This window comes from Eublepharis macularius, chromosome 2 (assembly GCF_028583425.1).
Source record: "Eublepharis macularius isolate TG4126 chromosome 2, MPM_Emac_v1.0, whole genome shotgun sequence".
Taxonomy (NCBI): Eukaryota; Metazoa; Chordata; class Lepidosauria; order Squamata; family Eublepharidae; genus Eublepharis; species Eublepharis macularius.
This window is the reverse complement of record NC_072791.1, coordinates 53,311,529-53,324,986: the sequence shown is the minus strand read 5'-3', so window position 1 is coordinate 53,324,986 and position 13,458 is coordinate 53,311,529. Positions and strand designations below refer to the sequence as shown.

Below are 13,458 nucleotides of genomic sequence, written 5' to 3'. Positions count from 1 at the left end.
TGGGATGGATGAAGGCCAATAAACTGAAACTGTCCAAACAAGACTGCTGTTGGTCAGTAACAAACTTCTTGAGGACTGAGGAGGCAGCCTGTGCTAGAGAGGGTTGCACTCTCCCTGAAGGAACAGGAGCAAGTTTGTTGCTTGGGATTCCTGCTGGATTCTGTCCTATGGCTGGATGCTCAGATTTCCATTGTAATAACTTTTATAACTTTGGCCATTCCCCAAAGTGTGATCTGGTTACAGTGATCCATGCTGTCCAAGTTAGACTATTCTAATCTGTTTTACATGGAGCTGCATTTGAAAATTGTCCAGAAACTTTGGTCCAAAATGTAGTTGCCCAGAAATGTGGCTGCCCAGGACAATCACCCCAGTTTAAAAGATCTGCACTGGCAGCCCATCTGTTTCAAAGTGCTCGTTATTTTTATGATGTGATTATATTATGTTTACTGAGTGAGCCACCTCAGGCAGGTCTCTGGAGAAGCACCATATGAATGTTCTAAATAAATATGTGTTATGTATTTCTTAAAGATAATGGGCCTTGCACACAAAGACAAAGAGAACTATTATAATAACCAGTGCAAAGAAATAGAAGTGAATACCCCTCCCCCGCAAAAAAGAAAAAGATCTATTTCACATGATCCAGGAAATCAAAGGGAAATTCAAACCTCAGATAGGAATGCTAAAAGGTCACCATGGAAATACATTATCTGATCAAAATAAAATAAAGATGGAAGAACTATACAGAAGAGATGAAAGGATGACAGATTCCTTCAAAGAAGAATTTTATGATGAAGAACTTGCAATTTTAGAATGTGAAGTAAAAGCTGCGCTCAAAGCAATTGGGAGAAGTTACAGAAACCGAGTCTATTAAAATCATAACAAGAATATGTTGGCAAATGGGGGAAACCAAAGGCCTACACAGACTAGAAATATTCAATCTACATTCCAGTTCCAAAGAAAGGAGACGTCAAAGATTGTAGCAACAATTGGACCATTAATTTTCCACACAAGCAAAATGATGCTCAAAATTTTACAAAGACTTGTACCATATATGGAACAAGAACTGCCAGATGTTCAAGCAGAATTCAGAAAAGGAAGATACACTAGTGATCATATTGCAATTTATGGTGGTTAATGTTGCACATCAAAGAATTACAGAAGAAAATTGGCTTGTGTTTTATGAATGGCAGCAAAGCCTTTGTCTGTATGGATCGTGAAAAGCTATGGACTGTTTTAAAACAAATGGGTGTGCAGCAACTTCTGATTGTTTCGATGCACAATCTATGCTATGGATAAGAGGCTATTTTTAGGGCAGAATATGGGGAAACAGAATGGTTTCCAGTTGAGAAAGGTTTCGGACCAGATGTATTTTATCTCCCTGTCAGTTCAATCTATATGCAAAACATACCATAAGGAAAGCGGGATTAGATTTAAATGAAGCTGGAGTGAAATTTGGTGGAAGAAACATTAACAATCTGAGATATGGAGATGAGACCACATTACCAGCAGAAAACAGTGAAGACTTGAAATGACTCCAGATGAAGGTTAAAAGAGAAAGTGCCAAAATAAGATTACAGCTGAACATTAGGAAGACAAAAGTAACGTCTACTGAAAAATTACACAATTTTAAGGTTGATAAGAAACTGAAATTGTTAAAGATATTCTATTATTTGGTTCAATCATCAATCAAAAGAGAGAATGCAACCAAGAAATCAGAAGGATATTGAGACTTGGAAGGGCAGCTATGAAGGAACTAAAAAAGAAAATGTCACTAGTGACTAATTCATGCTATAATGTGGAAGTTGGACAATGAAGAAAGCTGACAGGAAGAAAATTGATTCTTTCAAAATGTGGTGTTGGAATTCCAGATTAAATCAAACCTGAATTCTCCATAAAAGCTAAAACGGCTAAACTGACAATTGTGCTTTGATCACATTATGAGAAGACAAGACTCACTGGAAAAGAAAATAATGCTAGGAAACATTGAAGGCAGTAGGAAAAGAGGAGGACCCAAAATGAGATGGCTTGATTCAGTACAGGAACCCAAGCCTTCTATTTACAAGACAATGACAGGATGTTTTGGAGGTCTCCATAAGTTAGAACTGACTTGCTGGCACATAACACACACACGCAGTGCCCTCTCAGTCAAAGGCCCTACCAATGGCAGACCCAAGAAACGCTCACAGTTCCTTAACATCACATCCTTCCCTCCCAAGAGCCTTCCCTCCCAAGAGCAGTTCAATATGTTCATCAGTGCAGTCCTACACGCAGTTATATGGGAGTATACCCCATTAAATTCAGTGGGACTTCTAAGTAAATATGCCTGTGACCCGACTGAGCTGCTCCTTTCAAGTTTTTGCTGATGCTGAGCAGGGTTTTAAAACTCGCAAACAGCATCTTAATTTCACTCATAGGTGATCATGCCAAACTAGCTTCAGTGTGATGTGCTCTGTCTGCCCTATAGCCTCTAATGTAGGAGACAGGCCCTGGTTTTTATGAATGTTGAAAGTGGTAGGATACAGCCATTACTGGAGTACTTTTTATTCCAGTATCATTTTTCTTTTTATTATTTTAAACAAGACGGACCATACAAAAATTGAGAACAAGATAAAACCCTCCATGAAATGGAGCAGTAGTTAACTATTCCCACCTTCTCTAGACCGCTCCATTTGTTAAAAACCGAACTGCTCTGTGCTTTTAACCATCAAAAACAGATCTGAAAGGCCTAGTTATTGATAGTATTAAATGCAAATCTAGAAGAGTCAACAGGGCACACTCTTCCTATCAGTCTCAGGATAAACATTGTCCACTGGACTGCTAAAAATGTTCTGATTCCAAAAGCTTGATCTGACTGTTTAGTTCTGCCTTTTTGTGTGTCTTATGAAACAGCTTTATGAACACCGTGATGGCTGCTTCCATATGTTCCAATTTTTGCAGGTTTTTCCTGTCCCAAAGCCGCATCTTCCCAATCCACTTCAAGAACTCACCTTTCACATACATCATCCTCATGCTTGTTTTGTGAGTGTTAGTTATGAAAAAAGGTCCCAAAACAGAAAACGCAACACAAATGACATTGGCGCATTCCCACCCAACTTTTTTTGTTTTGCGCACATGCAGGATTATGCTATACCATTGTCCTGTCTTTCAGCTTCTGTAGAAACTGGGCATGCATAGTACTCCATTCTCTACCAAAGTTTTAAATGCAAAAGTGTTTCATAAATATACAAATAGTAGAATAGCGCGATTGCACGATTCCATATTCTACTATATAAAAGGCAAACCACATTCCTGACCACTTTCCTTATCTCCATGCAGGCACAGTACGCAGGGATAAGAAGTGAGTCGGGGGCAAAACTGTTTGCCTCCCCATGGCTTCATCAGGGCTTCCAGAAGCCCAGAAAGGTTCCGTGCAGCAGTGAGGCCCTCCCAAGATCCTGCAGTGGTGGGGGCAGGGCTCCATGCTGCCTCCACAGGGCCTTGGGAGATCCGTGCACAAGCCGAGTGGCGGCCAAGGAGCCAGAGGAGGAGGGACCCCCCCCAGTCTCTTCCGTGATCCCTCCCTCAACTGATGCGGGGGGGGGAGGCACGGGGGAAGTGCTGCTAGGGCCTGTTGTATTTTCTCAAACAATGGGCCTTATTGCTAGTTTAAAATAAAATCAGAAATGGCATTCCATTCTCAATGTCGTTCCTAGACTGATAGTCCAATTGCTGAGTGGTCCAATGTAGCAAGCAGTACAGTATGATTTCCTTTGTATACGTAGATATCATAATAGCGTAAGGACTGTTAAACAAAGTAAAATAAAGGGGGGGGGTATTATATGATCACGAATGCCAGCCAGATGCATGTGTGATGTTTAAAGGAGGGGTAATGGCGAGAGGAGGGGTTGGAGACTTGTGGGAGGGCCCTTCTGAAGTGCAAAAAAGCCTCCACATGCATTGATATGGTAGGATAATCACGCGGAAAACCTGCATCAAAAATAAACATGGACCAAAACAGGTCTCAGAAAAAATGCTTAAAAACCAGGATCATCATGATGACCAGCTTGCACATGGGGAAACAACGATGTGTGTAATGAGTGAGATAACCCACCAGAGTTCCGTTGGCAAGCCATCCCATTAAGGACGCGTGGAAGCAGCCGATGTCTTCAATAGCCATATAATAGATTTTGCTAGGGCAAATCAATGACTCAGTATAGGTTTTGCAGTTGTTCATACATGTTCAAATATTATCCTATCCTTGCTAAAATTGATGTACACTGTATTTTTGATGTTTATAAATTACTGAAAGCAGTGTGCTAAGGATTTTGCTTTTTTAATTACAGCTCAATTCCAAGAAATAAAAATCCATTTCAGGAGGTAAGATAACAAACAGCATACTTTTCTAAGATCAGTATGATCTTATATATAACAATAATATATATAAAACAATATATATATAGCAGCTAGGACATTCACTGAGCAAATTACAATAATGAACAACAGTTAGGACATTCCAAGAAACAAATACAACAGGGCACGGTAGCAGAAAAAATGTAAACAAGCATAAAGCCGAGCACAGAGACGAAATCTATCTGAAACAAAGCATACTAATTTCTATGGCATGTTTAGCAGCATAGAAACTCCCTAGCTTATATATAACAATAATATATATTTGGTGATACTTGATTTTCTAAGGAAAATTTGATCCTATTATCTGAAATTATTAGTCTGATTACAGCTTTGTTAAATGATATCTAACATAATGTAAGCTCCTTTCATTTTCAAAAAGATGAATAAGCAATCACAAACGGGGGCGACCAGACTTACCTGGCGCCCGGTTGCTGCCGGCGGGCCGGGAGGGAGACGGGGAGCTGCAACGGCTGGGTGCCGGCTCACCTGGGACGCCCAGGCGGGCCTGCGCCCAATCAGATTCAAACCTGGGGCCAGCCAATCCTGGCTGCCCAGGCCGGCCCCAGGAGGGGCGGGGATTGGCCGCGGACCTCAGGGCCGCGGTTTTCACCCAGGTCCGGCAGCTGGGTATTTACCCAGCTGCCGTCCCCGCCCTCCTCACTTCGGCTCGGACGGCGGTCAGAGCAGCAGCGAGCAAAGGAGGAGGCGATGAACTGCGGCGACTGGGCGGCAGCGGAGAAGGCGACGGCAGAGCAAAGAGGAGCGGCTGGAAGAGCACGCGAGGGCGAGGTTTAGCTGAGCCTCAGCCCCCGTGCTTCGCCGGAGCAGAGGAGCAGCGGGCATCGGAGGAAGCAGCCGGGTGAAGGCCGTGAGCACGTGGGGGGAGGTCGAGCTGAGCCTCGCTCCCCCGTGCCTTGTGAAGCGGCGAAGCAGCCCTGCAGGAACCGGGGGCGGCTCTTGCCTTCTCCTCCACTCCCCCTCATTCCTTCGCAGGGGGGGGGCGTTTTTTTTCGCTGTCTCTGCTTTCCCCTCTCACTCCTTTTCAGGGGAAGTGCCCCTTCTCTTCCTCTTCTCTTCCCCCGCTCAGGCACAGGGCGACAGCCGCGCCTCCGGCACACATGGCCCCAGCAGGGAAGAAGGCTGGGGGGAATAAGGGGTCCCGGGGGGGCAACAAGGACGCAAGGGGGGGCACTCCAGCCTAGGCCCCCCGCTGCAGCCCCCAAGGGCAGCAGGGCTGGCAAGGCAAGGCCCACTCGGGGCAAGGCTCCTGGCAGCAGTCCCGCACTGCCTCGGGCCACCAGGAGAGCAGGGGGGCAGCCTGTGGCGCACCCTAGCCATGATCCAAGGCACATGCAAGGGGCCGGAGCAACCAGTGAGCCAGCCCCTTCTGCAACCAGGCATCGCAGGCAGGGCAAAGGGGGGAGCGGGAGCGGTGCCCTGCAAGGGGGCTCTGAGTGGGACTCCAACCCCTCTGCACTGCAAAGCATCAGCCGGGCACTGGAGGCCCTGACAGCCAGGGTGGAAAACCTGGGGAACTCCGGGCTCGGGGCAGCTTCCTCTGCCACGCAGCCTGTTGAGGTCCCCCAGCGGAAGGGGAGCAGCAAGTCGAAGAGAGGTGTGACGCAAACCAGGCAGCACGACTCGCGCTCCCCTTCGTCCAGCCCCGAGCGCTGAACCAGCAGACGACGCAAGCAGTCGGCCAAGAGGAGGCGGACGGCCCGCAGGAGGGGAGGCCAGCGGCGGCGGCAGGAGGAGTCAGACAGCGACTGGACCAGAGGTGAGTCTTCGTCCTCGGATGAGGGGGATCAGAATGGGAGCTATTGGGAGGTGGCCTCGGGCGTTCCTGGTCTCCCTGAGTGGGCCCAGCACCGGCGGGCCAGGGGCCGTCATGGAGAGAGAGACCCCCGGGAGGTTTGGGGCCCTAACGACTCCCCCCCGCCCACCTCGTCCTTTATAGACAATGAGGACCCCCCCCCCGGTATTCATCTTCCCCGCAAGGTCCAGGAGCGCATATTGGACGGCTTTTACATAGACGTCCTTTCCCTGCTAAGGCCGGAGGCGGAGGACGGCAGGTCTGCCCCCTCGTCAAAGCGGGAGAAAAAAGGGGCAAAAAAGGAGGCGGCAGAGCGCACCTTCTCCAACTGGCTGGAGGGTTTTACAGTTTATCTAGGGGTGGTCCAGGCTGCCTACCCTGACAGGGGCTGGCACCTCACCAATCATTTGGGGAACGTTCTCAGGGCCCGGGCTCTGGCGGGGGACATGGCGGCTCTGGATTATGACGAGACCTTTAGGAAACAGGCCTCCCATAACCCCCGGACGCGGTGGGACCTCATCAATCAGAAGTTATGGCTCTGGTTGGTGGGTCCCCACATGAAGGGCAAAGGGGAGGGATCCCGCTCCAGCCGTTGGCCCCCTCGGAGGGACAGGGGCAGGGGCCTATGCTGGGAATATAACCAAGGGAGATGCCAGCGGCCCAGGTGCCGTTTTGAGCACAACTGTGATGCCTGCGGGGGCGCCCATTCATGCCCCGCCTGCCCCCGCGGGTCCGTGGCATCCCAGCCCTTTCGAGGCGGCCGGCCCTCCAGCAACAACGCTCGCAAGGATGGAGGGTCCGGCACCACAGCCTCCCAATCCGCCGGCGGCAGAAACTAGCCCTTCTTGCGGGCTTCTTGGCCTTGCCCGCACACCCATCAGGCTGTGGGCCATTATCTCCCTCCTGGTGCGGTATCCCAATAGGCAGGCCGCTAGTTTCTTGAGGGAGGGTTTTTCGCTTGGGTTCCGCATCCCCTTCACGGGCCCCCAGTTGGCCACCTCGGCGGGCAACCTAAAATCCGCCAGGGAGCTGCCCCAGGTGGTGGCAGCTAAAATTGCCAAGGAGGTCGCCGCGGGCCGGGTGGCAGGTCCTTTCCCCAGCCCTCCTTTGCCCAACCTCAGGGTTTCCCCGCTGGGGGTAGTTCCCAAGAAAACCCCGGGCGAGTACCGCCTCATACACCACCTCTCCTACCCGCGGGGCTCCTCGGTCAATGAGGCCATCCCGCCAGAGCTGTGCTCGGTTAGGTATGCGTCGTTCGACCACGCGGTCAGGTTAGTCAGAGCCTGCAGGCAGGATGCCCTTATGGCAAAATGTGACGTCCAGTCGGCTTTCCATTTGCTGCCTGTTCACCCCGGTGACCAGTGCCTGTTGGGGTTCAAATTCCGGGGCATGTGGTACGTGGACAAGGCCATGCCGATGGGCTGTTCCGTGGCCTGCTCAGCCTTCGAGACTTTCAGCACGTTCCTGGAATGGGCTGCCAAAGAGCGCATGGGGGCCCCCTTTATCACTCATTATCTCGATGACTTTATGATCATGGCGCCACCTGACAGCTCGGCATGTGCCGATCGCCTGCGTATCTTTCAGGCACTGGCTGCAGAGTTGGGGGTCCCCCTGGCCCCGGAAAAGACAGAGGGCCCGGCATCTCGCCTTACCTACCTGGGCATCGAGCTGGATTCAGTGGCTGGGCTGTCCCGGCTTCCATCGGACAAGCTCAGGCGCCTTCAGGAGCTAATTGCGGGGACATTGGCCCGGGAGAAATGTATCCTTAGGGAGCTACAGTCCATTATTGGCCACCTCAATTTTGCCTGCAGGGTCGTTTCCCCGGGGCGGGCCTTCTGTGCGCGGCTCGCTTGGGCTTGCCGGGGGGTAGTCGCCCCCCCCACCACATTCGCCTCACCAAGGGGATCAAAGCGGATCTTGAGGTCTGGCTTCGATTCTTGTCCACCTTCAATGGGGTTTCCCTCTGGCAGGACCCCCTTGACTTGGGCTCCGCGCTCCAGGTCCATTCTGACTCGGCCGGCAGTCTGGGTTTTGGGGTTTACTTCAAGGAGCGTTGGTGCGCCCAGCGTTGGCCACCCTCTTGGGATGGGTCGGGGGTCCTTCGGGACCTCACATTCCTCGAGTTTTTCCCCATCCTGGTGGCGGTCTCCATTTGAGGGGAGGTCCTGCGGGACAGGCGGGTGGTGTTCTGGTGCGACAACCAGGCTACTGTCCGAGTCATCAATAAGCAGTCCTCTCGCTCTGAGCGGGTCATGCGGCTGGTTCGCCGTTTCGTTTTGGTCTGTCTGGCAGCTAACGTTACCTTCTCGGCCCGTCATGTAGCAGGTGTGGACAATGGCCTTGCAGACACATTGTCTCGATTCCAGATGGAGAGGTTCTTTGCACTGGCTCCAGAGGCTCAACGCACCCCCGATCCATTCCCGGAGGAGCTATGGCTGGCTGGAGAGACATCGTGATGCAGGGAGTACTTGGTTCGGTGGCCCCGACCACGCTCAAGTCCTACTCGGCTGCGGTTGAGCGTTTCGGGGCTTTCACTTGGGGGGCTGGGGGTGGGGCTTTACGGCCCCCCTCTCAGGAGGAGGTGCTCCGGTACCTGGCTCATCTGCGGGCCCTGGGGCGGGCTCCCCGCACCATGCAGCATGACTTAGCAGCAGTCTCCTTCTTTTGCAAAGTGCTAGGTTTCCCTGACCCATGCTGCGGCTTTATCCCTCGCAGGGCCATAGAGGGCTGGGCTAGGCTGGCCCCTCCCCTTCCAGACAAGAGGCGGCCCATTTCCCTATCCATCCTGCGTTGCATTTTAAGGGTGCTACCTGACCTTTGCTGGTCCTCCTTCGAGGTGCAGCTATTTCACACGGCCTTCTCCCTGGCCTTTTTCGGGGCCCTCCGAGTGAGCGAGCTGGTGGCAGGTTCCCGGGCTGACACCAACAGCAGGGCCCTGGCCTTCACGGACGTGTCCTGGTCCCCCCGGCAGGTGCTCATTACTATCCGTCGTTCCAAGACGGACCAACGCGGCAAGGGGGCTGCCATTTGCCTACGGGCCACCCGGCGGGGGCCGGTATGCCCAGTGCGGGCGGTGGGGGCTTATTTGCACGTCCGTCTCCCCCGGCAGGGCCCCTTCCTCATCCACAGGGATCTCTCTCCCCTCACCCGCTATCAGTTTGCTTCCCTCCTGCGGGCCTGCCTGGAGTCGGCCGGGCTCCCCCCCTCCCAGTTCGGCATGCCTTCCTTCCGAATTGGAGCCACCACGGAGGCTGCCGACCTCGGGCTGCCGGACAGGGCAATCATGGCCATCGGACGCTGGCAGTCACGGGCTTTTCATTCCTACATCCGCCCGCACTGGGAAGGTGGGCATTGACGCGGTGGTTGTTTGTTTGTTCGTTTCACAGGGCCAAGGAAGTCGGTCTGGATTTGCGGGCACAGCATAGTCCACTGGGCCGGGAAGTATGCGGCATCATCAGGCTGGGGCGGCTACCTGGGCTTGGAAGATCGCCTGAGGATCCACTGGATGGGCGAGCGGGGCATGCTCTGGGACTCCCTCCTCCCGATGCTGGTTCGTCAGGCCCGGCGGCTGGGCCCTCCTGATGTGTTGATCATCCAACTCGGGGAGAACGACTTGGGCAAGCGTGAGGGGCCGGATCTGCAACGGGCCATGTGCACCAATCTGGTCCATCTGCGAGGACTCTTCCCCCAGACGGCCTTGATCTGGTCGGACTTACTACAGCGACGGGTCTGGCGTGGGGCGCGGTGCCCTAAGAAAGTCGATGGCATCAGGCAGAGGGTTGCTCGGGCCATGCGCCGCTACATTGAGGAAGTCGGCGGCCGCTTCATCGCACACTGGGACATTTCTTACCGCGTCGGCCCCCTTTTCTCCCCTGATGGCGTCCACCTATCTAGTTGGGGGCAGGACATTTGGCTCCAAGACCTTCGGGATGGCCTGTTGAGTTGGTGCCAGCAGTAGGAGTGTTGGCGGGAGCCACAGGTGGCTCTGGTGGCGGTGGGCATTGGGTCAGATCCCTTTTGGGGGGAGCTGGGGGCCTCTGGGCCCCAGGCTCCTCGGTAAGGAGATTCCCATAAGGAGTCTTGGGAGTGAGGCATGGGGATGCATGCCCAGCTCGGGGGCTGCCACGGCATCCTCACTCCGAGGTGGCAGGGGAATCACCCAGGGGTGTACACCCAGGTGATCTCCCCTTAAATGTCATTCCTTGGGTTCCCTCCCCCATCCTGGGCCTGGGGGGGGTTGAGGCGGCTGTCAGGCGGGTCAGCCGATGCTTTTGCGGATCTGACCCACATGCGGCGCCAATACTCCTTGTTTCGTTGCTGTCAATAAAGTTGTGGCCATGTTTTATCCAAATCTGTGTGTGGTCTCGGTTTGTTGCGGGTCCCCCCTGCTCCCTCCACTCGGCCTAGGCAGCAAACAGGGGCGACCAGACTTACCTGGCGCCCGGTTGCTGCCGGCGGGCCGGGAGGGAGACGGGGAGCTGCAACGACTGGGTGCCGGCTCGCCTGGGACGCCCGGGCGGGCCGGCACCCAGTCAGATTCAAACCTGGGGCCGGCCAATCCCGGCTGCCCAGGCCGGCCCCGGGAGGGGCGGGGATTGGCCACGGACCTCAGGGCCGTGGTTTTCACCCAGGTCTGGCAGCTGGGTATTTACCTGGCTGCTGTCCCCGCCCTCCTCACTTCGGCTCGGACGGCGGTCTCTCACCCACCTCTCCCTCTTCTTCAGGTTTTTCATTCTGTCACAACTTTAGCGGTGGGCATTGGGTCAGATCCCTTTTGGGGGGAGCTGGGGGCCTCCGGGCCCCAGGCTCCTCGGTAAGGAGATTCCCATAAGGAGTCTTGGGAGTGAGGCATGGGGATGCATGCCCGGCTCGGGGGCTGCCACGGCATCCTCACTCCCAGGTGGCAGGGGAATCACCCAGGGGTGTACACCCAGGTGATCTCCCCTTAAATGTCACTCCTTGGGTTCCCTCCCCCAGCCTGGGTCTGGGGGGGGTTGAGGCTCATCGGCTGTCAGGTGGGTCAGCCGATGCTTTTGCGGATCTGACCCACATGCGGCGCCAATACTCCTTGTTCCGTTGCTGTCAATAAAGTTGTGGCCATGTTTTATCCAAATCTGTGTGTGGTCTCGGTTTGTTGCGGGTCCCCCCTGCTCCCTCCACTCGGCCTAGGCAGCAAAAAAGTTTTACTGTAAACGTTAGACTTGTTGAAAAAAATATAATTTATATGTTAAAATTGTTATATATTGTTTTTTAAAAGAGCTGAATAAGCATAAACTCTAATCCCATTCAACACTTTGATTTTATGACAATGTCATAAAGTAAAAATTGGCTCTTTAAACTTTAGCACTTCTGTAGTTACTCCCCTATACCAGGACGTGAATAAAAGTTTTATCCTGTTTTCTTCATGCTTCATGTAAAGTTCTAGGGAAGAGAAGACATTTCTAGAACATAACCCATGTAGTTTGAGAGAAGAACTGTAACACCATCATAACTGTAGCAGGCATTGACAGTGACACTAATTAGCTGTGGTAAAGTCCCTCACAAATAACTGCATTTAGAAGCCAAGGGTTGAGTCTCTCGGATGTAGGGATACAGACCATGCTTGTTGAACTTACATTATATTATATCTACTTTAATGTAATTTAGCCCCCACCTTATGGAATGGCCTGCCTGAGGTGATTAGGAAAATTCCCTCTCTCCTGGCTTTCTACAAATTATGCAATTATTAAGAAGGGCTTTCTACCCAGATTATAGGGCTGTGTCATAAGACAGTTCAGTGAGATGCCTTGATAGTACAGTATTGGGTACTGTACTGATGTAGATAAGCACCTGCTAGGGAGTTTCTATGCTGCTAAACTGCCATAGAAATTAGTATGCTTTGTTTCAGATAGATTTCGTCTCTGTGCTCGGCTTTATGCTTGTTTAATTTTTTTCTGCTACCATGCCCTGTTGTATCTGTTTCTTGGAATGTCCTAACTGTTGTTCATTATTGTAATTTGCTCAGTGAATGTCCTAGCTGTCGATTATACTGTATTTTCACTCATGCTGTGTAATCCACCTTGGATCTCAGTGAGAAAGGTGGACTATAAATAATCTAATTGTGAACATATTGACAAACATAGACCAGTGATAGTTAACCATATTTTGACAAAATGCATGGCTGTGTCATAGTTTAATAAAAATTAATATATGTTTTTTGAAATTTCTTAAAACAATTAGAAAAATAAAATATGGAAAATGAAAGTTAAAACTTTCCTATCTTATAAATGTATCAAAGTAATTTTCTTATTGCCTGTATTTTATAATTTATCAAGAGTATACTCATTGACAGTAGTACATCAGTAAGATTCTCATAACCTGTGAGTCAGAAGCCCTTTACAAACATTCGGAGGGCATACTCAATGAATACATCCAGGGTGAGGGGGAGAGAACTGAAGAGTACAGCACACCTTTATAGAATATAGAAAGTATGCATGTGCATAGAGATGCAGGTACATTTGACTTCCTTTGTACTTCTAGGAAACTCCAATAAATGTGTATAAGCTTGGAACAGAGACTGCTACCACAGTCCCACCCTGTTTCTCCCACCCCCATATTCATTTGTACCCATTTGGAATATCTGAAAGGGCTAGAATTTCAGGATTTCGATTATTGGTAATGGGTTATCTGTCATTGCTATTATCAATAAGATTGCTTCATTTTTACTCTTTAGTTCCTTGGAGTTTTGCTTCTATTGTAAAGTCAACCTACAGTAATAGCTACAGTGTATTAATTTTTTGAAAAATTCTGTTACAGGCAATTGTATTTGTAGTTGGAGGAGGCAATTACATTGAATATCAAAACCTTATTGATTACATAAAGGTATGCTTCTGCCTTTTTTTTTAATTATGTGTAATAAAAAATCTTTTTTTCACTTTCTGAGATATTGCCTTCCATCCAGAAGTTCATTGGGCTTTCTTATTCATTTTAGTAAAGATATAAAGTGTGTACAGAGCTGTCTCACGCCATTTAAGTAAATGAAAAATGTGTGCCTATTTATGGGCAGTGGGGTATTTGTTAATTTGAACACAGCCTAAGCTGATTTATATAATGTCAGATATATTCCATCTTTATCTTATTATTGCAATGATCAATGGATAAATTCGATTAATTAAATGTAGAACCCATTATCTAACTGCATTTGTCTTTACTAATGGATAGGTCAGATAGTGCAGACTAATAAAATTAGACAATTTTATTTCTAAATTGCATTTTTG

The 13,458-nt window shown here is 50.4% G+C and overlaps 1 protein-coding gene across 1 annotated transcript in view; it reads left to right on the top strand.

The window, feature by feature from the left end:
* SCFD1 (sec1 family domain containing 1) overlaps positions 1–13,458 on the top strand; it is a 76,015-nt gene that overhangs the window by 59,137 nt on the left and 3,420 nt on the right. Inside the window, exons 22-23 of the mRNA XM_054972061.1 lie at positions 4,323–4,356; positions 12,998–13,063. Coding sequence (XP_054828036.1) covers positions 4,323–4,356; positions 12,998–13,063 — 100 coding nt within the window. The remainder of the gene's footprint in view (positions 1–4,322; positions 4,357–12,997; positions 13,064–13,458) is intronic.